This window comes from Coregonus clupeaformis, chromosome 35, assembly GCF_020615455.1.
Source record: "Coregonus clupeaformis isolate EN_2021a chromosome 35, ASM2061545v1, whole genome shotgun sequence".
Taxonomy (NCBI): Eukaryota; Metazoa; Chordata; class Actinopteri; order Salmoniformes; family Salmonidae; genus Coregonus; species Coregonus clupeaformis.
In genome coordinates this window covers 139,292-161,748 of record NC_059226.1, presented here as the reverse complement: position 1 = coordinate 161,748, position 22,457 = coordinate 139,292, and the positions used below count along the sequence as shown (strand labels likewise).

General features: G+C 46.2%; 1 protein-coding gene across 1 annotated transcript; it reads left to right on the top strand.

The window, feature by feature from the left end:
* The first annotated feature begins 997 nt into the window (after nt 1–997).
* Nucleotides 998–20,779, top strand: LOC121551174 (cytosolic endo-beta-N-acetylglucosaminidase). The gene is made up of 14 exons (XM_041863719.2): nt 998–1,240; nt 1,519–1,598; nt 2,073–2,274; nt 2,526–2,674; nt 7,572–7,726; nt 8,520–8,668; nt 10,042–10,213; nt 10,657–10,763; nt 11,095–11,206; nt 15,092–15,276; nt 15,384–15,526; nt 15,630–15,729; nt 16,568–16,679; nt 18,788–20,779. The coding sequence occupies exons 1-14, from the start codon at nt 1,128–1,130 to the stop codon at nt 19,178–19,180; spliced, it is 2,172 nt and encodes a 723-aa protein (XP_041719653.2). The 5' UTR covers nt 998–1,127; the 3' UTR covers nt 19,181–20,779.
* The last annotated feature ends 1,678 nt before the right edge of the window (nt 20,780–22,457 follow it).

Sequence of the window (22,457 nt, the reverse complement as noted above, 5' to 3'; positions counted from 1 at the left end):
TTACATCTTCAACCCTGTACATGTGACTAGTAAACTCTCTAATCTAATCTGATCAAAGCATCTGTCCTAAATTAAAGCTGGATAGTTAGCTATGCTAGTTAGTTAATTCATAGTTTATAAATAGTTAATAGCTGTGACTAGTGGCCTACACTCCCCAGCTAGACTGATTAGGAACACCCAAGAGATCATCTTTAATTACACAGGCACTAGTGATGATGAGGGTTATGAGGCCCACAGTGTGGAGTCAACGTCCAGACAACATTATAATAAAATGTCATTTAGCAGACGCTTTTATCCAAAGCGACTTACAGTCATGCGTGCATACATTTTTGTGTATGGGTGGTCCCGGGGATCGAACCCATTACCTTGGCGTTACAAGCGCCGTGCTCTACCAGCTGAGCTACAGAGGACCACGTGTATAGTGTTTGTGTGTTTGCTGGGTAGGTTACTCTATTGGCATGTCCAGCAATCATGATTTTTGGACACAATAATCCCACTATAATAATATCTAAGACTACACTGAGTGTACAAAACATTATGAACACCTGCTCTTTCTATGACATTAATGTTCCACCACCCAAAGGACATCCTGCCAACTTGACACAACTGTGGGAAGCATTGGAGTCAACATTGGCCAGCATCCCTGTGGAACGCTTTCGACACCTTGTAGTGTCCATGCCCCAACGAATTGAGGCCAAAAGGGGGAGGCCAAAAGGGGGTGCAACTCAATATTAGGAAGGTGTTCGTAATGTTTTGTACATTCAGTGTTTACGTTACCTTCTGAATCACTGGCAATTCAGCCTGACAAGTGGTTTTATATTGCCATCTAGTGGCCGGTATGAGGTCAAAACTCCACCAGAGCCAAGAGCCATGCCGGGTTTTCTGTCCAACAACACGACGCCTGACAGACGCCGTCAAAAAACACATTCTACGTGAACGCCGCATCTCAGCTATCATTCGTCCGCCGAAGCACACGGTTGAACGTCACCAGAACTGCAGCCAATCGCCGTAAACAAGGAAATGTTTATTTTGCGCTCTGTCCCGAACCGGAGGAACGCAAAATTCTGCCATTGATACCTGTTTATGTCTTCCATTTATTCATAGACTTCTAATTCATATTTCTCACCATGGACGGTGCATTGCCTACTGAGCATAAGGAGGATGGGTCTTTGTGGAGGAGAAAGAGAGAAGAAGAAGAGGATCAGATCGGGAGCAAGTTGTTAAAAACGGAAAGCAGCGGGTAACTTTTTTGACAGCTGTCACTTCGCAGGTTGTGTAGGCCTCGCTCTGGGCTGCACGGGGCTGCTGATAAGTAGGGTTGTTTTAAGTTCACAGAGCACCAAACCCACTTTTTACAGCAGCTAGAATAAATGCAATGATTTGATCAATCAAATGCAATGATAAATACAATTATCAAAAGGAATACAGTACTGTATTTCAAATCCATGCTTGGCTTCACACATGGTCTATGTATGGTACTGTACATTCTAAATGTATTTGTCATTCCTATTTCACCAGTTTGGAGTCTTGCTTGGATCAGCCAGTTGAGTTGAGAAGTGTTCATGAAGTCATCAAGTATGGAGCCTCATCTCTGCCAGGTTGGTACAGAGAATAGACTGTATAACGGTACAGAGCCTCTGGATTTCAGAAGGGTTTTCATCCTTAGGAAATAACAGGACAATGAATGATGAAATAGTTCTAACACTCTGGTTCTAGTGTTGCTGGCCCTGTTCATTCAGCCCACCCAGTTGTTTGGTCTCCAGGCAGACCTGAAGACACAGTATTTAACCATATTTAATTGTACCTTTATTTAACTAGGCAAGTCAGTTAAGAACAAATTCTTATTTACAATGACGGCTTACACCAGCCAATTGTGCGCCGCCCTATGGGACTCCCAATCACGGCCGGTGGTGATACAGCCTGGAATCGAACCAGAGGGTCTGTAGTGACGCTTCAAGCACTGAGATGCAGTGCCTTAGACCGCTGCGCCACTCGGGAGCCCATATTCAGTGAAAACTAACAATGTTACCTAAAGCACAAAGAACGGACCAATCTGTGTCTTACCCTTACAGCTAAGCATTACGACCCGGATACCACTGAGCCAATCAGCTCCGGCCTTCAGTCCCTGGAGGAGCTGTTGTCGTGGAAACGCAGCGAGGCCAACCCCTTCAACGTGGCGACGGTGCCCCTGGCCGATCGGGAGCCTTCTCTGGCCAGCACGCCGCGCCGGACTCTGGTGAGTCACGACATGATGGGCGGATACCTGGATGACAGGTAGGTTGACCTCTCACCTCTGAACTCTCACCTGTGAGCAATGAACCTCTGTTGTCGTCATAGTGTCATAACAAGTAAACTTTGTTTGTACACTCATTACTCTTTTCTATGATAGGCTATTACTAAATTCTCACATAACAATGTACTCATTGTGTTGGAAGTCACTTTGGATAAAAGTGTTTGCTAAGTCGTATAACTAAATTCCCTCTACCACTGACCTCTTACCTTTAACCCCTGACCTCTCTCCCCAGGTTTCTGCAGGGGGCAGAGTCAGATGCTCCCTATGTGTTCTACCACTGGCAGTACATTGATGTGTTTAACTACTTCAGCCACAACATGGTGACCATCCCCCCCGCCGTCTGGACCAACGCTGCTCACAGACACGGAGTCATCGTCCTGGGTGAGACTCAAGGGGCATGTCCCAATAATCCTTCCTTCCTCCTGAAGTGTGCACTTGTTCACTACTCCCCACAAAAATGTAAAAACATTGGATTGGTGTAGACATGGGCTAGAGAGGGAGTTTCTTATAACAGTCATTTCCTGTCAAATCCATGAAGGAAAGTGAATAAGAGCACACTTTGGGAGAAAGCAGAGATTATTGGGATTCAATAATACCCTTTTCACACTACTGAGCAGTGGCGGCTGGTGAAAAATATTCTCGGTGGGGCTGTGCCATACTTTTTTTTTTCCTGTAACCATCGCAATATATTTTAACACAAACTGCAGGACAGCAGTGCTCAGTGAAACATTCAGTAATTATTTAATGCCAATATTAAAAAGTTGAGGCATTCTTACACAAAAACATATTACACAAACCCAAGCCTTTCATTTGCATTTAAAGTGAACTTTTCACCATTGGTAGTAAACAGGCAACGCAACAGGCATGCTGTCAGAACAGAGTGGAAAGTGGACAATAACATGAAATTATTATAAAGTTTATAGGAAATCTTACACTGTATAAAAGGATGTATAATATAGAAATGGATATCAAGTGGATGAACTCAAACCTTTGACTGGAAGAATAGCATACAGTATTTTATGATCATACTAAATGTGACTAATTGTTAATGTGCTCCAGAACTGCAACAATTAATTGATACAAAACAACATATATACAGTAATATTAGCAAAGACACTATTAAGACTTTCTAGAGTACCATATATAACTGGATTTTTTATGCTAAGGTCAACTATATACAAAGAAACATGCGGCCAGAGCTGCTCTGTGTGTGTGTGTCTGTCATCTTATTTGTACAGGAATTTTGCCCGTCTGTCCTTCTGAGTGGCAAACCTCTCAATGACCCTTTGATTAAAGTCAGGAATGTCCCTGACAAGTTTCTTCTCCATGGAGAGCATGGCCAGAGCGTTCAGGCGATCCTGTGTCATGCTGTTTCTCAGGAAGGTCTTGATCCTTTTCAGTGTAGAGAAGCACCTTTCTGACTCAGCAGTTGTCATGGGTGTGGTGATGAGGATCTTGAGGAGGCTGGCAGTCTCTGTGAAAGTGCTCTGAAGGTTGTTCTCCATGAAGAACTGGTACAGGGGCACTGCACCACTACAAGCCTTGAACTCACTGTTCTCATAGATGAGGGACAGTTCGGTTTTGAGCTTGGCCTTGTTCAACATGGGGTACGCCTCCACGGTTGTTTCAAGCGCTGTATCGGGGAACTTCACACTGTGTTGTGGGAACAACTCTCCGTGCAATAGTGTTGCGCTGATGAGGTGCTGGGTGAAGGAGAACCTCTCTTTGGCATGACTCAGGATGGTATCACATACCTGTAAAAGATACATAATCAGCTTTAATTTGCAATTAAGCTATTTTGATGCAAGTGATCCTGACTGACACATGCCTATGTCCAACTCAAGTATATGATTACCAAGGTGCTGATTGTTCAGGGTTTTGGCTACATACTACCAGGCCTGAAAAAAAGTTCTAGGGGGAAACACTGACAATTACATCACAACTTACCTCTATAGCCAACCTCTGTTGTTCTCCTGGTCCCAGCATCCTCCGTCGCTTGATGGGCTGTTGCTGCTCGTCAGATGCGCTGTCCCCACACAAAGAGGGAATTGAGGCCCTGGGTCCAAAAAATAAAGTTTAATTTGATAACTTGCAATCAGACTTCTTAACTCACTGTAATTCCCCCTCAACACACAACCAGTGACTTTTATATATATATATATATATATATATATATATATATATATATATATATATATAGACAGACAGACAGACAGATAGTGTGTGTATATACACACAAACTATGTCTAGTAACTGCTTTTAACCTGTGATGTACATAATTAACTGATGTTATTACGTTTTAAAGCCTTTTTCTATTACATTTGTGAGAGGGATGCAACATCATTTTGTTCTGCTGTGCACTTAGCAATAAAGTTAATCTTCAATAACAACTAGGCCTCTTCTAGAAATTGACCTGGTGGACACCTGAATAATTATTACAAACTGTGTAGTACTTTCCTGCATTATTATCAACGTCTGATTGTGTCTTCTCTTTCCTTTTAAAATACTAAAACAAATATAATTGTGACGGCTCTATGATAATCACTCACTTTGATGACCAGACACATTTAGGCTTTTAAACTGTTGTAAGTGAACTATTCATCTTTCTAACAACATCTTTATCAGCCAATAGTAAATATAGTTATTTACCTGATTGTTAGCATGCTGTCTGTGAACCTCTGGACAAGTGCTTTAATGAAGACAGGGTCGATGTTCCTCTTCTGCAGCTGGCTGAAAAGCATGTCCACATTTGGCATGATCTTGTGGAACAGTGCCAGGAAAAAAACAGAAAGCCTCGTCTTCGAGCATCCTCACAAAGCCCCCCGCCTCTCTGACAGTCGGGGCATCAAAGTTCCCAGAGTCTCTGATGGTCTGGAAACACGTTAGGAGGTCATCCCTGTACTCGTACACAGTGTTTACAGCGCGACTGTGGAAGTTCCACCGTGTTGTAGAGGCTCTGGGAGTCTATGCGCAACCACTTCGTCAAGCACGGTGGTTCGCTTGGGAGACCTGGAGAAGAAAGCAGAAAATCCTGCAAGGTCGGAAAGAAAGTGCCGATCCTGGGGATGCGTGAAGTAGCCTGCTGCATGATGAGGTTCAGCTGATGTGCATAGCAGTGGGACGTAGTGCGCATTTTCGTACACATCCACTATTTTACGCTGCACTCCGCCGGTGGCTCCCCTCATCACACTTGCTCCGTCGTAAGCCTGGGCAATAAGTTTGGCCTTTTGTCCATGTGAGAGTATGGTGCTGAGCCTCTCCAGCAGCGCTGTAGCGATGGTGTCGGCGGTTGCGTTCTCGATCAAAATGAACTCGAAAAAAACGCTCTTGGACGTTACTTTTAGCATCGATGTAGCGTATCACAAGCACCAACTGGCAGTGGGTGGAAACGTCAGTCGTCTCGTCAGCTTGAATGGCGATAAAATCAGCACTCTTTACTTCCTCCAGGATGTAATCCTTAAGCACTGACAGCATACAGTCCAACAGCTCGTTCTGTATCGTCTTTGACGTGCCCTTAAAAACGGTAGCTGTCTTCAGGTGCTCCTCCAGCACACTGTCGAGGGAGGCAACAAAATCCACTAAGCCCCGGAAAATGCCGGGGTTGTCCGAGGAGTCAGTCTCCTCGTGCCCACGCAAGGCCAACTCAAAAGCCCCACAGAACTTCACACAATCGATAATTTTGGATAGAATGTGCCTGTTTTTATCCACCTCCTCATTGTGTTTCCTCACCGCAATCCTGTGGCCGTCATCCAGCTGCGTAGCAATGTTCACCCCTTCCTAATACAGCTAGCTTTACAGAGTTGTCCATGTGTGCCCTGGTGTTCTCATGTTTCTTTACCTTCTCTGACAGGTGCTTCATATCCCTCACTCCGGTACCTGTCCATGCTGAATCTGACCCCGTCGTTTTAAAAAGCAAGCACGGAAAGCAAAATAAAGCATTAGCATCAGTGCACCCAGCTAGCCAAGCCTTCCTGGTGTACCAGCTACGGGAGAAGCCGCGCATATACTGCTTCCCTTTCTCGCTAGCCTGCTGTCTGATTGAGAGGTCAGGTTGATCTGGGCCCAGCTCTTTCACCCGAACTTTCTCTGACAAAGTTCTCCTCTCAAACGGATCTTGGAGGAGAGATTTCACCGAGTTAGGGTTGGGTCTTGGAGGAGTAACGTTGCGCTCGCCATTGTCGTCTAGTAAAAATGGCGCCACTGGAGCCCGGTCCTTATTTTATCAGGGGCGAGCTTGGGGCGATAAAATAATCGCCCTCCTTGGATTCGATTTAAGATCGCTGATTGGCTACATTTTATGTCATACATTCATATCTTAAATTAGCAATTGGCTTAACTGCTACGTAGACCCGCCTCCTCGGGGCACTTTCTGTATCGCCCAGAGCTGACGAGGCGTTTGACAGGCAGAGGAAAGGTTGCGAATATGATTTTCTATCATATCTTACACATATTACTGTGTGCATTCCATATTTCAAACACACAAATATTGACATACTGATGTTTTTATTATTATTATTATTATTTTTATTTATTTTTTATTTTATTTTTTTAAATAATTGTATTTAAGGGGGCGGCGCCCTAGCGCCCTCTATCGGCCAGCCGCCACTGCTACTGAGCCGAACCGAGTCCAAACCAACCTGTAGGGCCTAAGTGGGCCTGGTAATGTGTAGTGGACCATGCTGAAAATATTCAAGTCAGCACAGTTAGGTTCATTCTGGTCGGCCCAACAGTGTGAAAGGGGTAAATGCAGCACTTTATTGTACACTACTGGTTTCCACTAGTATGTTCTCTGCCTTCACTCAGAGGACCTCTTATCTACAGGCCTACTGTGTTGGAGAGCCGTTGCTCTACTTCCTCAGGGAGTCGAGAGGTTTGGTTTCACTTTTAAAACCTTGATTGTTTGTGACCTTCGGGCTTTAGTCTGTGGTTTTCACCTCTCACTGTGTACGTGACTGTGTGTGTGTGTGTGTGTTGGAGTGACTGTCTCACTCGGGTCATATACAGCAAGATGTACAGTATATAAGGGGTTGAACCTAACAGATTAAATTCTAATAGTTTACATAATGCACATGAGCGAGTACACTAGCCTTCTGTATGAAACAGATAACAACATATTCTATGTATTGCATTAATCTGAAACGGTTGGAACATTTGCCTGCTACAGTACTGATAGGGCCGATCTGACATTATGGTTGGCTGGCCTCAAAGTCACACTGCTGATTGGTCTGTTTGAGTTCCACATTGACTGATCGACGGCTGTGATTGGCTTGTTCTCCAGGCACCTTCATCACTGAGTGGACGGACGGGGGGAAGATGTGCGAGGTCTTCCTGAAAGAGGAGGAGTCTTACAGGGCCGTAGCTGATAGGCTGGTTCAGATAGCCCACTGCTACGGCTTCGATGGTTGGCTCGTCAACATCGAGAACCCTCTCAGTGTGAGTTTTATAACTTTTAACAGTTTGTTATTCAATACTAAACTCTTGTCTGTTGCTATGCTATAGACACGTTGGTTTCACTAAACAGTTTGTTATTGGGTGCGTCGAGAAATGGCACTATATTTCCACTCTATTCCCTATAAGTAGTGCACTATATAGGGAATACGGTGCCATTTGGGACGCATCCATAGTCTTTACACCTCTACACCTGCAGGCACTTGTTTACTTCTGAAAGGAGTGTACAGGTTTAAGCAATATGGCCGATACAGCAATAATTAGCTTATCAGTTGTCTGCACGGTGTGCTGGACCCAGAATGTCTCCTTTAGGCATATAGTCCTCTGTTATTTGCTATTCTATATTATAAACTGGGTGGTTCGAGCCCTGAATGCTGATTGGCTGACAACTGTGGTATATCAGACCGTATACCACAGGTATGACAAAACATTTATTTTTACTGCTCTGATTACGTTGGTAACAGCAATAAGGCTCCTCGGGGGTTTGTGGTATATGGCCAATATACCACGGCTAATGACTGTATCCAGCCACTCCACGTTGCGTTGTGCATAAGAACAGCCCTGAGCCGTGGTATATTGGCCATATACCACACCCCCTCAGGCCTTATTGCTTAATTATACTGACGTCTACTGCTGTGCTATGAACACATTGACCATAGTGCAGCCCTATGGGCCCTGGTCTAAAGTAGTGCACTAGGGGACAGGGTGCCATTTGGGAGACACATTGATGATTGATAACATGTATGTACTCTACCCTCCATCTCCTCCCGTGTAATAGGAGACTGCTGTGAAGAACACTCCTCTGTTTCTACGTTACCTGACTGACCAGATGCATGAGAGAGTCCCTGGTAGTATGGTCCTCTGGTATGACTCTGTCCTGGAGAACGGACAGCTCAAATGGCAGAATGAACTCAACCCATCCAACAGGTAGGTGGAGGGAGGAGAGAAGAGGGGGGAGGGAGGGAGGAGAGAAGAGGGGGGAGGGAGGGAGGAGAGAAGAGGGGGAGGGAGGGAGGAGAGAAGAGGGGGGAGGGAGGGAGGGAGGAGAGAAGAGGGTGGAGAGGGAGGGAGGGAGGAGAGAATAGAAGAGGGAGGGAGGGAGGAGAGAAGAGGGAGGGAGGGAGGAGAGAAGAGGGAGGGAGGAGAGAAGAGGGGGAGGGAGGAGAGGGAGGGAGGAGAGAAGATGAGGGAGGGAGGGAGGAGAGAAGAGGAGGGGGGAGGGGGGAGGAGAGAAGAGGGAGGGAGAGGAGAGAAGAGGGAGGGAGGAGAGAAGAGAGAAGAGGGGGGAGGGAGGGAGGAGAGAAGAGGGGGAGGGAGGGAGGAGAGAAGAGGGGGGGAGGGAGGGAGGAGAGAAGATGAGGGAGGGAGGGAGGAGAGAATAGAAGAGGGAGGGAGGGAGGAGAGAAGAGGAGGGGGGAGGGGGAGGGAGGGAGGAGAGAATAGAAGAGGGAGGGAGAGAAGAGGGGGGGGTGAGGGAGGAGAGAAGAGGGGGGAGAGAAGAGGGGGGAGAGGGAGGGAGGGGGGAGAGAAGAGGGGAGGGAGGGAGGGGGGAGAGAAGAGGGGAGGGAGGAGAGCAGAGGGGGGAGGAGAGAAGAGGGAGGGAGGAGAGAAGAGGGGAGGGGGAGGGAGGAGAGAGAGGGGGAGGGAGGGAGGGAGGAGAGAAGAGGGGGAGGGAGGGAGGAGAGAAGATGAGGGAGGGAGGGAGGAGAGAATAGAAGAGGGAGGGAGGGAGGAGAGAAGAGGAGGGGGGAGGGGGGAGGAGAGAAGAGGGAGGGAGAGGAGATAAGAGGGAGGGAGGAGAGAAGAGGGAGGGAGGAGAGAAGAGGGGGAGGGAGGGAGGAGAGAAGATGAGGGAGGAGAGAATAGAAGAGGGAGGAGAGAAGATGAGGGAGGAGAGAATAGAAGAGGGAGGGAGGGAGGAGAGAAGAGGAGGGAGGGGGGAGGGGGAGGGAGGGAGGAGAGAATAGAAGAGGGAGGGAGAGAAGAGGGGGAGGGGGGGAGAGGGAGGGGAGGGGGGAGAGAAGAGGGGGGAGAGGGAGGGAGGGGGGAGAGAGAGGGGGGGGAGAGGGAGGGAGGAGAGAAGAGGGAGGGAGAGGGAGGGAGGAGAGAAGAGGGGGAGAGGGAGGGAGGAGAGGAGGGGAGAGGGAGGGAGGGAGGGAGGAGAGAAGAGGGGGGAGAGGGAGGGAGGGAGGAGAGAAGAGGGGGAGAGGGAGGAGAGAATGTGGATAGGGAAGATAAGGTGACTTTTTATACATCTCTCTCTCTCTGTCCCTCCCTCCCTCCCTCCCCCTTTCTCTCAGAGTGTTTTTCTCAGCGTGTGATGGTATCTTCACCAACTATAACTGGACAGAGCAGAGCCTGGAGAAAATGAAGGTCTACTCAGCTGCTCAGGGCCGTCTGGCGGACATCTTTGTTGGGGTGGACGTGTTCGCCAGGGGAGAGGTGGTGGGAGGGAAGCTGGAGACTAATAAGGTTAGAACTGGGAGGGGAGTGGGGGGAGGGTAGGAGGGGGAGGGTCTGGAGATGGTGGGGTGTGTGTCAGTGCTTAGTCACAGGTATGTGTGTGTGTCTTCATATAGAAGTGGTTTATTATGGTGGTGTGTGTAACAATATAGATCTCTCTCTCTCTCTCTCTCTCTCTCTCTCTCTCTCTCTCTCTCTCTCTCTCTCTCTCTCTCTCTCTCTCTCTCTCTCTCTCTCTCTCTCTCTCTCTCTCTCTCTCTCTCTCTCTCTCTCTCTCTCTCTCTCTCTCTCTCTCTCTCTCTCTCTCTCTCGGCTTTATTAGCATGGGAAACGTATGTTAACATTGCCAAAGCAAGTGAAGTAGATAGTAAACAAAAGTGAAATGAACAGTAAACATTAGACTCAGAAAAGTTGCTCTCTCTGTATCTGTCTCTCTTCCCCCCCCCCTTCAGGCTCTGGAGCTGATTCGTAAACATGACTTCTCAACGGCCATCTTTGCTCCAGGCTGGGTGTACGAGACCATCCCAGACAAGACTGACTTCAGGAAGGAACAGGACAAGTGAGATTAACTTCTACTGTGTAATGTAGTGCTGTGGTTGTTTTGGGGATTTTGTGTGATTTTATATCGAACGCCACACCTTTAGTGCCTTTGGGAAATATAAAGTGATGCTATCTATCTAAGGACTGCAGATGATAATAAGGTATGTAGCAACAATCTGGTGCAGTGTTTGTTATACATGTTCCCTGGACCCTGTCGAATAAGACAATAAAATAGACAATATTTTCTATCTTATAAAGCGCTCACTCATACCACACGTAGCATAGCCACAGTCGAAAGTGACCCTCCTATGTCATATCCTACAATGTCACATCCTGTTTCCTGTGTGCAGGTTCTGGTCTCTCCTGTCTGACTTCCTGTATGTCCACCGGCCCTCGTCGCCCCTCCCTTTCATCTCCTCCTTCTGCCAGGGTGCTGGGACCAGCCTCTACTGGAAGGGACAGGTACGAGGAGAGAGAGAGAGACTGTGAGAGAGACTGTGAGAGAGTGAGTGTGAGTGAGAGAGAGAGTGTGTGAGAGAGAGAGCACAGACTCTATAGAGAGACAGCAGCACCTATTATCAAATCCTCCTATCCCCTTTCTCCAGGTCTACATCCCTAGTTCCTAAAACACTGTCCCACCTTAAGCCTATTGAACTTTCATGTGACCCTCCAAAATAGTCTCTTAAGCCAAGGCCCAGTAGCATGACCATAACCCACTATGGGGTCCCAAGTCTACCCACCATTTGGGTAACAACTAGGGCAGGCACAATTACCGTGTAACCAACGGTTACGGATGAAGACCGTCGTGAAAATAAAATAACCGTCGTAACCGTTGAAGAAGCGTGACTGAAGATGTGACGACCGGGCATTCGTGAGGTCGAGTGTGTTTTCTGCGATAACATGGACTCTTGACAACGTGATGAAACTTTGTTGCCCCTTGCTGAAATCTGCAAAGTGTTGTAGCAAACAATGAATAGAATGGGCTTGGAACCTCTGACGTTGGCAATTTGACGGGTAAACTCATGGGTTCACGAAATGTCATGACTATTCATGAGTGTCGACATAGAACCCGTCGGGTGATTTGGTTGAGCCTTATTGAGTGTGTGACGTCACACAGATGCTCTACAGAGCCGTCTGTTTGGCTAGTTAGCGCCACCGGCATGAGCAGTTAGCACCGACCGAATGACTTGTCAAACCCAGCTTCAGCTTGATCACCAAATTAATTGGGAAATAAATGAAAGCCTCATCAGCTAGCTACCAATCTATTTTAGTTTCACTGTCCGATCATTTTAAAAAAAAGACCCCACTAATTGTTATTTTTACCTTTCCACAAACGGTCTGTATGTGTTGCTTGATATGAGCAAGTTAACCGAAACCTATCAAAGAATATTGTAGGTAATGAGTCCACGATTAGTTAGTGGCTACTGCCTGGTCTGGTCAGTGATCAAGCTAGCTACATTTAAAGTAATTACCTATCCTCCTAAATGGGCTTGTCAGTGGATAAACTAAGCAGAAAATATTTGTCTGAAAATGACCTAGTCGCCAGTTATTGTTGCTTGTGGTGGAATCATTTCTAGGTAGCCTGTATGCCCGTGAGTTCCCAAGTCTAGAGAGCTGTGTATTTTGGCATCCACAATTAGCTAGCTAACTAAGTAGTTGGCTACTGCATGTCCAGTGTGAGCCAGAATGCTAGCTACATTTCAGTCAGTAGCTATCCTTCTAAATGTGGTGGTGACTGGATAAACTAGCCATGAGAACATATTTGGCTGAAAACAAACTAGTAGCCAGTCGTTGTTGCCCATGGGGTGGAATCATATCTAACCTGCTTGCTCCTGGCTGAAGCCTATGTCCCCATGACCTCCTGAGTCTAGCAAACGTAGCGAATGAATATTCATAAAATTGCCCCCGCCTTGGCTGCCTGGTTATTGTGATGCAATACTTTCCATGATAATGTAGAACTTTAATTCAAATGCTGCTAACTGATGTGGCTCATGCAATGGAATGTATTTTTTGTGATGTCAGTTGATTTGAATCAACAAATCACAGCACATATTGATGGGTACACTTCCTGCTTTTACTTCCTGCTTTGCTCCTATGGGTACACTCGTAATGGCTGCCAGTCCACCCATTATGCCATAATTGACTTGAATGGGGACACCTATGGCAGCACAGTCATTTAGGAGAGGAGGTAGGGAGACAATGTGAGTCCCTAAAAATGTTTTGTTGTTACGTAGACAGCAGTCATTTGGCTGTCATCCAAAATTGTCATGAATTGTCATCCAAAATTCCATGACCGCCACACTACAGTCGTGGTCAAAAGTTTTGAGAATGACACAAGTATTGGTCTTCAAAGTTCGCTGCTTCAGTGTTATGAGATATTTTTGTCAGATGTAACTATGGTATACTGAAGTATAATTACAAGCATTCCATAAGTGTCAAAGGCTTTTATTGACAATTACATTAAGTTTATACAAAGAGTCAATATTTGCAGTGTTTACCCATCTTTTTCAAGACCTCTGCAATCCGCCCTGGCATTCTGTAAATTAACTTCTGGGCCACATCCTGACTGATGGCAGCCCATTCTTGCATAATCAATGCTTGGAGTTTGTCAGAATTTGTGGGTTTTTGTTTGTCCACCCACCTCTTGAGGATTGACCACAAGTTCTCAATGGGATTAAGGTCTGGGGAGTTTCCTGGCCATGGACCAACAATTTCGATTTTTTGTTCCCCGAGCCACTTAGTTATCACTTTTGCCTTATGGCAAGGTGCTCCATCATGCTGGAAAAGGCATTGGTCGTCACCAAACTGTTCTTGGATGGTTGCTCTCGGAGGATGTGTTGGTACCATTCTTTATTCATGGCTGTGTTCTTAGTCAAAATTGTGAGTGAGCCCAGTCCCTTGGCTGAGAAGCAACCCCACACATTAATGGTCTCAGGATGCTTTACTGTTGGCATGACACAGGACTGATGGTAGCGCTCACCTTGTCTTCTCCGGACAAGGTGTTTTCCGGATGCCCCAAACAATCGGAAAGGGGATTCATCAGAGAAAATGACTTTACCCCAGTCCTCAGCAGTCCAATCCCTGTACCTTTTGCAGAATATCAGTCTATCCCTGATGTTTTTCCTAGAGAGAAGTGGCTTCTTTGCTGCCCTTCTTGACACCAGGCAATCCTCCAAAAGTCTTCGCCTCACTGTGCATGCAGATGCCTCACACCTGCCTGCTGCCATTCCTGAGCAAGCTCTGCACTGGTGGTGCCCCGATCCCGCAGCTGAATCAACTTTAGGAGACAGTTCTGGCACTTGCTGGACTTTTTGGGCGCCCTGACACCTTCTTCACAACAATTGAACCTCTCTCCTTGAAGTTCTTGATGATCTGATAAATGGTTGATTTAGGTGCAATCTTACTAGCAGCAATATCCTTGCCTGTGAAGCCCTTTTTGTGCAAAGCAATGATGACGGCACGTGTTTCCTTGCAGGTAACCATGGATTTTGTTGATTAAGTTCATTTTCATGGCAAAGAGGGACTTTGCAATTAATTGCAATTCTTCTGATCACGCTTCATGACATTCTGGAGTATATGCAAATTGCCATCATCAAAACTGAGGCAGCAGACTTTGTGAAAATTAGTATTTGTGTCATTCTCAAAACTTTTGACCACGACTGTACTAGTAACAACAATGATCTGGGTCTTCTTCGGAATGCATTGCACTGCAAAATGTATAATTGAATGGGTTTTTCTCCTGTTTGTGTCCTGTAGCTACCCTCTGACCTGTCCTGTTTGTGTCCTGTAGCTACCCTCTGACCTGTCCTGTTTGTGTCCTGTAGCTACCCTCTGACCTGTCCTGTAGCTACCCTCTGACCTGTCCTGTTTGTGTCCTGTAGCTACCCTCTGACCTGTCCTGTTTGTGTCCTGTAGCTACCCTCTGACCTGTCCTGTTTGTGTCCTGTAGCTACCCTCTGACCTGTCCTGTTTGTGTCCTGTAGCTACCCTCTGACCTGTCCTGTTTGTGTCCTGTAGCTACCCTCTGACCTGTCCTGTTTGTGTCCTGTAGCTACCCTCTGACCTGTCCTGTTTGTGTCCTGTAGCTACCCTCTGCCCTGTCCGGTAGCTACCCTCTGCCCTGTCCTGTAGCTACCCTCTGCCCTGTCCTGTAGCTACCCTCTGCCCTGTCCTGTAGCTACCCTCTGACCTGTCCTGTGTGTGTCCTGTAGCTACCCTCTGACCTGTCCTGTAGCTACCCTCTGACCTGTCCTGTAGCTACCCTCTGACCTGTCCTGTGTGTCTGTCTGCTGGGTTGTGTAGCTACCCTCTGACCTGTCCTGTGTGTCTGTCTGCTGGGTTGTGTAGCGTGAGGTGGATCGTAGCTGGTTCAACCTGGATGCCCAGGAGCTGCAACCCCTATACTACAGAGAGACCCTGGAGGGGGAGGGCTGGCTGAGGACCCAGGGCTGCCCTGAAGATGCCTGGAGCGGGGGCAGCTCACTGCTCATAGAGGGACTCATACCCTCCATGCTGACCAAAGTCTGCGCCAGGTAGGGGAGTGTGTGTGTGTGTGTTCATGACGGCTAGTATATTCCTCTTACAGCTTTGAGGACTCAAATGCTATGGCCATTCTCTCTCTCTCCCTCTCCCCTCCCAGGATATTTTCTCTCCAGGTACCTCTATCCTCCAGGGTCTTTGTGTCTCTGATCTATAAGCCGTCTCCTGGAGTCACTGTCTCTCTGGTGTTAAAGACTACTGACGCTACACTCTGCACACACAGTGGTGTTCAGGATATACCTAGTGAGTCAGTCATATCACACAACACTGCTGGCTACACACACACACACACAGGAGTTGTAATGTGTTGTATTATTATTATTGATGTGTGTGTGTGTGTTTGTAGCCAGCAGTGTTGAGCCTGCTGCTTTAACGGAGGACCACCCGTTGGTGAGACAGTTCTCTCAGAGCTGTGGACAGTGGAACCCAGACGGATGGACTGTCAGGTAAGAAGACCTCTGGTGTGTGTGTGTTGGGGGTGGTGTGTGTGGTGTGTGTGTGTGGTCAAAAGTGTGTGTGTTCCCAGTTGGAGCTGCAGGACTGTGCTCTGAGGAATGTCTGATATAACCTAGTAATACTGTAGTAATTACGGGTGTCTGATATAACCTAGTAATACTGTAGTAATAACGGGTGTCTGATATAACCTAGTAATACTGTAGTAATAACAGGTGTCTGATAACCTAGTAATACTGTAGTAATAACGTGTGTCTGATATAACCTAGTAATACTGTAGTAATAACGGGTGTCTGATATAACCTAGTAATACTGTAGTAATAACGGGTGTCTGATATAACCTAGTAATACTGTAGTAATAACATGTGTCTGATATAACCTAGTAATACTGTAGTAATAACATGTGTCTGATATAACCTAGTAATACTGTAGTAATAACGGGTGTCTGATATAACCTAGTAATACTGTAGTAATAACGGGTGTCTGATATAACCTAGTAATACTGTAGTAATAACGGGTGTCTGATATAACCTAGTAATACTGTAGTAATAACGGGTGTCTGATATAACCTAGTAATACTGTAGTAATAACGGGTGTCTGATATAACCTAGTAATACTGTAGTAATAACGGGTGTCTGATATAACCTAGTAATACTGTAGTAATAACGGGTGTCTGATATAACCTAGTAATACTGTAGTAATAACGGGTGTCTGATATAACCTAGTAATACTGTAGTAATAACATGTGTCTGATATAACCTAGTAATACTGTAGTAATAACGGGTGTCTGATATAACCTAGTAATACTGTAGTAATAACGGGTGTGTGCAGGTGTTCCCAGTTGGAGCTGCAGGACTGTGCTCTGAGGGATGTGTGTGTGAACGTGCAGCGTGATGGCGGAGATCAGGACACACCCTTCAAATGCCGGGTCGGAGAGATTATGGTGAGAGAAAGAGAGAGACCTTACCACAGAATTACCCGTCAACAGAATCATATCTGTCCCAGACTCTTAGACCTGGGGCCTCATTTATCAATATTGCGTAGGAACTATTCTAAAATGCTACTTATGAAGGGAATTTAGAATGTTCGTACGCATAGGAAAAGTGTTGATTTATCAAACAATCCAATGAGCGTCATAGCACACCGGTAGGAGATAACCGTTGATAAATACCAATTGTTATCAGCCTCAGTGCTCGTGCGTTACCTTGGCTATTCGCATTTCAAAACGCTCCTATGGTCAAAAATAATCCCTTTAAAGCCCATGGAGAATATACAACGCCATACCATGAAATATTACGACACAACCAGAGACTGAAATAGAGGTGCCAAGTGTCAGAGGTTGAGTACAACGAAAAGGTTTTATTGGGCTCGCCCAGTTGTGTTTTGACCAGTAAAAATGAAAACATAGCTACAAAGAGAGGACCATTAGGACAATTCAAGTTGCTTTAGCGATGGCAAATATACTTCAAATGAGTAGCTAGGCAACACTCACCAGTAAGCCATACATCCTCAACAGCTCCCACCTGTAAGCGTGTTGGCCAACACTGTTGTTCTGCAGAATGAACGAGTCGTGAGTTCCGCCTGGCCACCACATTCAGCAGCATCTTTTGATCATCACATGACCTATCACCTGCTCATTAAGAGTGGAAGCCTTTTCTGTTCACATACAGTAGTTGGAACTCGTTTTGGAATGGTGCTTTCATGGCAATGTGGTCTAGTTCTCTGTTCGTATTTGGGAACCCTGATGGCAAAGAAACCCCTCTTGACTTCAACCTGTTTGTTTTGCTGATGATTGCATCCAAAACGTCGTCTCATCGAGGGCTGGGAGATGCCGATCGGCAAGCTCCCGCTGAAAAGTGCCATTACCAAAAACCCAAGGGTGGATAGCACTTGTGTGCCTTTTCTAAAGTAGGTCTTAAATCCTCTCAAAGATCCTATAAGATTGGTTTTGGGAAACGATATCTGATGAGCCAATCTGTACTTTCTGCAAAAAAGTGCCACCTGTCTCTAAAGATGCACTAGATCCTCAAACAGAGCAAGATCAATTATCTCTCGTTGAATTTCCCATTATCTCAGTCATCTATAGTGTTTTAATAATGGTTTCACTTTCACAAGTGCCTCTAATTTAACAAATTACTGTACTTTATATGGATTATTATCGTAACAAATGCACTGATGTTATCAAATTATATGATACAGCCCTGTCAAGAAACACTACATGACCAAAAGTATGTGGACACCTGCTCGTCAAACATCTCATTCCAAAATCATGGACATTAATATTGAGTTGGTCCCCCCCCTTTGCTGCTATAACAGCCTCCACTCTTCTGGGAAGGCTTTCCACTAGATGATGAAACATTGCTGCAGGGACTTGCTTCCATTCAGCCACAAGAGCATTAGTGAGGTCAGGCACTGATGTTGGGCGATTAGGCCTGGCTCGCAGTCGGCGTTCCAATTCATCCCAAAGGTGTTCGATGGGGGTTGAGGTCAGGGCTCTGTGCAGGCCAGTCAAGTTCTTCCACACCGATCGACAGACCATTTCTGTATGGACCTCGCTTTGTGCACGGGGGCATTGTCATGCTGAAACAGGAAAGGGGCTTCCCCAAATTGTTGCCACAAAGTTGGAAGCACAGAATCGTCTAGAATGTCATTGTATGCCGTAGCGTTAAGATTTCCCTTCACTGGAACTAAGGGGCCTAGCCCAAACCATGAAAAACAGACCCAGACCATTATTCCTCCTCCACCAAACTTTACAGTTAGCACTATGCATTGGGGCAGGTAGCGTTCTCCTGGCTTCCGCCAAACCCAGATTCGCCCGTCGGACTGCCAGATGGTGAAGCGTGATTCATCACTCCAGAGAACGCGTTTCCACTGCTCCAGAGTCCAATGGCGGCGAGCTTTACACCACTCCCCCCATTTTTATTTAGTATAAGTGTTGCAACTGTTTGTACATCTCAATAATTTATAAGTGACTGATTTGTGTATCCGTGTTTCTTATAAGCAGTCTGTCTTTCTGTCTCTACCCCTCTTTTGTCCCCCCCCCCCCCCTAGATCCTGGATGCTGAGTCCCTCTCCGTTCCTCCCCTCCCAGTCCAGAGTGTGTGTGTCTATGATGTGGTGTGGCTGAGGGGCGCTGATAAACTTCACCTCAACGCCACCCTGCGCTGGCGCTACCCGGCCCAGCTTGTACGCCACTTCCTGGTGTACTGGCGCCGGCTGAGGGGTCCGGATCCCCGGATCCCATCTGGCAGGCTGGCCCTGATTGGCCGAGCCTACTCCCCCTTGTTCCGGGTGACTGAGCTGGCGGTTCCGGAACCTCCGGGTCTTCTAGAACTGGTGGTGGAACCCGTATCACGGGAGGGGTTCCGTGTTCCTGAGTCCCACTGGGGGAGGAGGAGTCTCAGTTATACTGAGGAGAGAACGGACCAAATCATAAGAGACTAGAAGGGTAGCAACGTACTGGCTGTCCCAAATGGCACCCTATTCCCTATATAAGGCACTACTTTGGCCAGAGCTCTATGGGCCCCGGTGAAAAGTAGCACACTATATAGGGAATAGGGTGCCATTTGGAATGCACTACTGGACTTGCTACTCCACTTCCTTTCCAAAACGCTTCCTGTCTCCTGTCCAATCAGTGATAACCTGATTCAGTACTCTAGTTTGTAGTGATGTGATCCTCCTAGTCACCTATAGAGAACCATTTTTTTTGTCAAGAAAAATCTTCCCAGAACCATTAGGGAAACTCTGCATTAGAGAAGCCTAGGCCAGAATTCAATATGAAGTGCGCTGTACGTAATTCCTGATTGAGCCGACATCTGCAGCCTTTCCTGTGAATGCAATCTGAGCAGATGTAGGGACATTGCCTTTAAAAGGTGCATTGTTGAGCACTCTACAACGTGCCACAGCTTGAATCCGGGCCTTCAGTCTCTACTCGGAGAGCAAGCATGACTGGACAGGTGAGAGTGAGGGAAAGCAAGCAGGACTGGACAGGTGAGTGAGGGAGAGCAAGCAGGACTGGACAGGTGAGTGAGGGAGAGCAAGCAGGACTGGACAGGTGAGTGAGGGAGAGCAAGCAGGACTGGACAGGTGAGAGTGAGGGAGAGCAAGCAGGACTGGACAGGTGAGAGTGAGGGAGAGCAAGCAGGACTGGACAGGTGAGAGGGGGAGAGAGCAAGCAGGACTGGACATGTGAGAGAGAGCAAGCCAGAATACAGTCCACTGTCTTCAGGGTGCAGAGCAGAGGGAAGGATGCTTCAAGGAGTATTGAGATACAGTACATAGGGAGATTCCCAGTACATAGGGAGATTCCCAATTGGGCAAAAGACCTTCCTCTCCGCGACTCCTCCGTGACCCGGAAACCAATAAGTGGTCGAGGACAGTGTCAAGTCGTTAGGAGAACAAAGGAGGCTGCTCTCCTCCTCCATTACAGATTTCGACAGAGGATGCACCAGTTTCCTCGCGGCAGCCACACCCCCTTTTGTTGTTTTCTCTAGAAAACTAGCTACATTTATTTTGGGATTCCACCCCTGTAAACATAATTTGCCTGATGGCGTGCGAGTGCAGAAGGAGTCATTTCATACAAGCACATTTGTTACCGTGTCCTCTCCTCCCCTATCACCTTAAACCTTTTTTAAGATTAGTCGACCAAAACCAATTGAAGATCTGTCCTCTTTCTATGAGATGCGGTGCTTTGCTGTATATGGTTAAACTTTTTTACCTGAGGATTAGGACGTTTGTTTTGAATAATTTTGAACTCTGGAAAGCAGGATCCTTGCTTTACCCCAATCGCATATTTATGACATTTTTACTTCCCTACTTTACAACTTCTGATGGATTGAGTTATGAGTTTTTTTTCTATTCCCATGTAAAGAGAATATTGACCACATGCTATATGAATTGAAGCATCAATAAAGATACTATAAAAAAAAAAACTGAATTTTGTTTGAGTCAAAACATTTCCATTACAGCATTCCATGTTGGTTCCATGTTGGTTACTGAATGTCTGACAGAGTATGGTCTCTTTCTGACTGAGTTTGGTTTGACAAAACAACAAGGGGACATTTTAGAAATGTAATGTATGAAAGAATCAAGACGTAGTTTCATATATTAGTCAACAAATCTCCACCAAAGCGTTCCAGCAGACACACTATTTAGAAAAAAAAAAGTTTTTTATTTTATTGTTCTCACGCTCAAATTTACAAAGAAAATGTATCAGTTAAATCAACAGATCTCGAGTACCAGTCCATATCCCCTGTAGTAGCTCTGGTCCAGGGTGTCGTTCGGCTCTCTATTGTCTTCCTATAGTGAGAGAGTAGCCGAAAAACACCCTGGACCAGAGCTACCCCTGCAAGGGCCAAGAGGTGGAGCTAAACACTGATACAGGGCCACTAAAATGGCACCTTATTCCCTATCTAGTCCACTTCTACAGACACATGGCACCTTATTCCCTATCTAGTGCACAATCTGAAATGGCATCCTATTCCCTATATAGTGCACCAGTATAGAAGCAGATTTTGTGGTGTATAATGGTACAGTATATATATATATATATATATGATGCTGGACTGAGCAGTCGGTGATATTTGGTTATTCTTCCTGATTGCCTTAAATCTGACGGAGGAGAGCCATTCCAGCTGGCATCAGTGTGTGTGTGCGCGCTAGAGCTGGGACGATAAACCGAAAATTATTTAGCATACATTTTCAATGATTTTGCTTTACAACATTCGTGTGGATTGTTCTAAAACCATGAATTGGTCAGCAGTACTATAGCCTATGCATTATATTGATACCTGCTATGAAAGTCTCTGCCTGTCCCTCAGGGCCAGCGCCAGGACGAGTCAGTTGGACAGGCATTTGATTTCCATAGGGGGGCACTTATTTTTTTACTTCACGGGACCTCCTATGTGTAAAGACATGTAATTTAACAGTAAAAATGTATTACCTTTTTAAATGTGGCATGAACACATAAATAACCACTTCATATAGTAGGTTAGCCTTGATCGTCATGCTTGTGGGACACTTGATATTCTGGATTTCGCCTGACTGTATATGCGATTAAAATGTGGATCAAAAGGGAAATAAAAAGTATGATGAGTTTTTCGAGGGCGAAGGAAACTGTGTACCGGTGTCCTAGCTAGCTGGCTACCAACCAGTGTCACCACCGCCTCTCGCATTCTGTCTACCGGAATCCACTCCTAGCTAGCTAGCACACCGCCTGCCGAACACCTGCCCTCAACGTCGTTAACAGACCTGCGAGAAAGAGAGGGCGAAGGTGGGGTTTATCGGCGGTTGGCATCCAACGTTATGGTGCATTACCGCCCCCTACTGAACTGGCTCACCCCCGCCTCCCGCCTGTGTATCAGAGTCCTAGCTTAAAAATGGACCAATAGAAATACAAAAGAAGGGTGCAGATGCAGGACCGCCCCGAACTGCGGACCGAAATTACACCCTTCTCGCGGAGCGCACCGTTTGCAGTCAATAGGCCCACATCAAGTGAGCTGGAAAGTCTTTGTAGGACATTACATTTACTGATATATTAATCAATTAGCCTACATGGTTACCTAGCAACAATATCATACCTACAGTTATTAATCTAGCTAAGTGTTTTGAGTCCCACTTCCTCAGGTGGTGACTAATATAGCCTAGAGGCCAATATGCACAAAGATGCACAAATTGTCTGAAGAGGCCAAAATAAATATGATCATTCTGGATCCTTTTGACA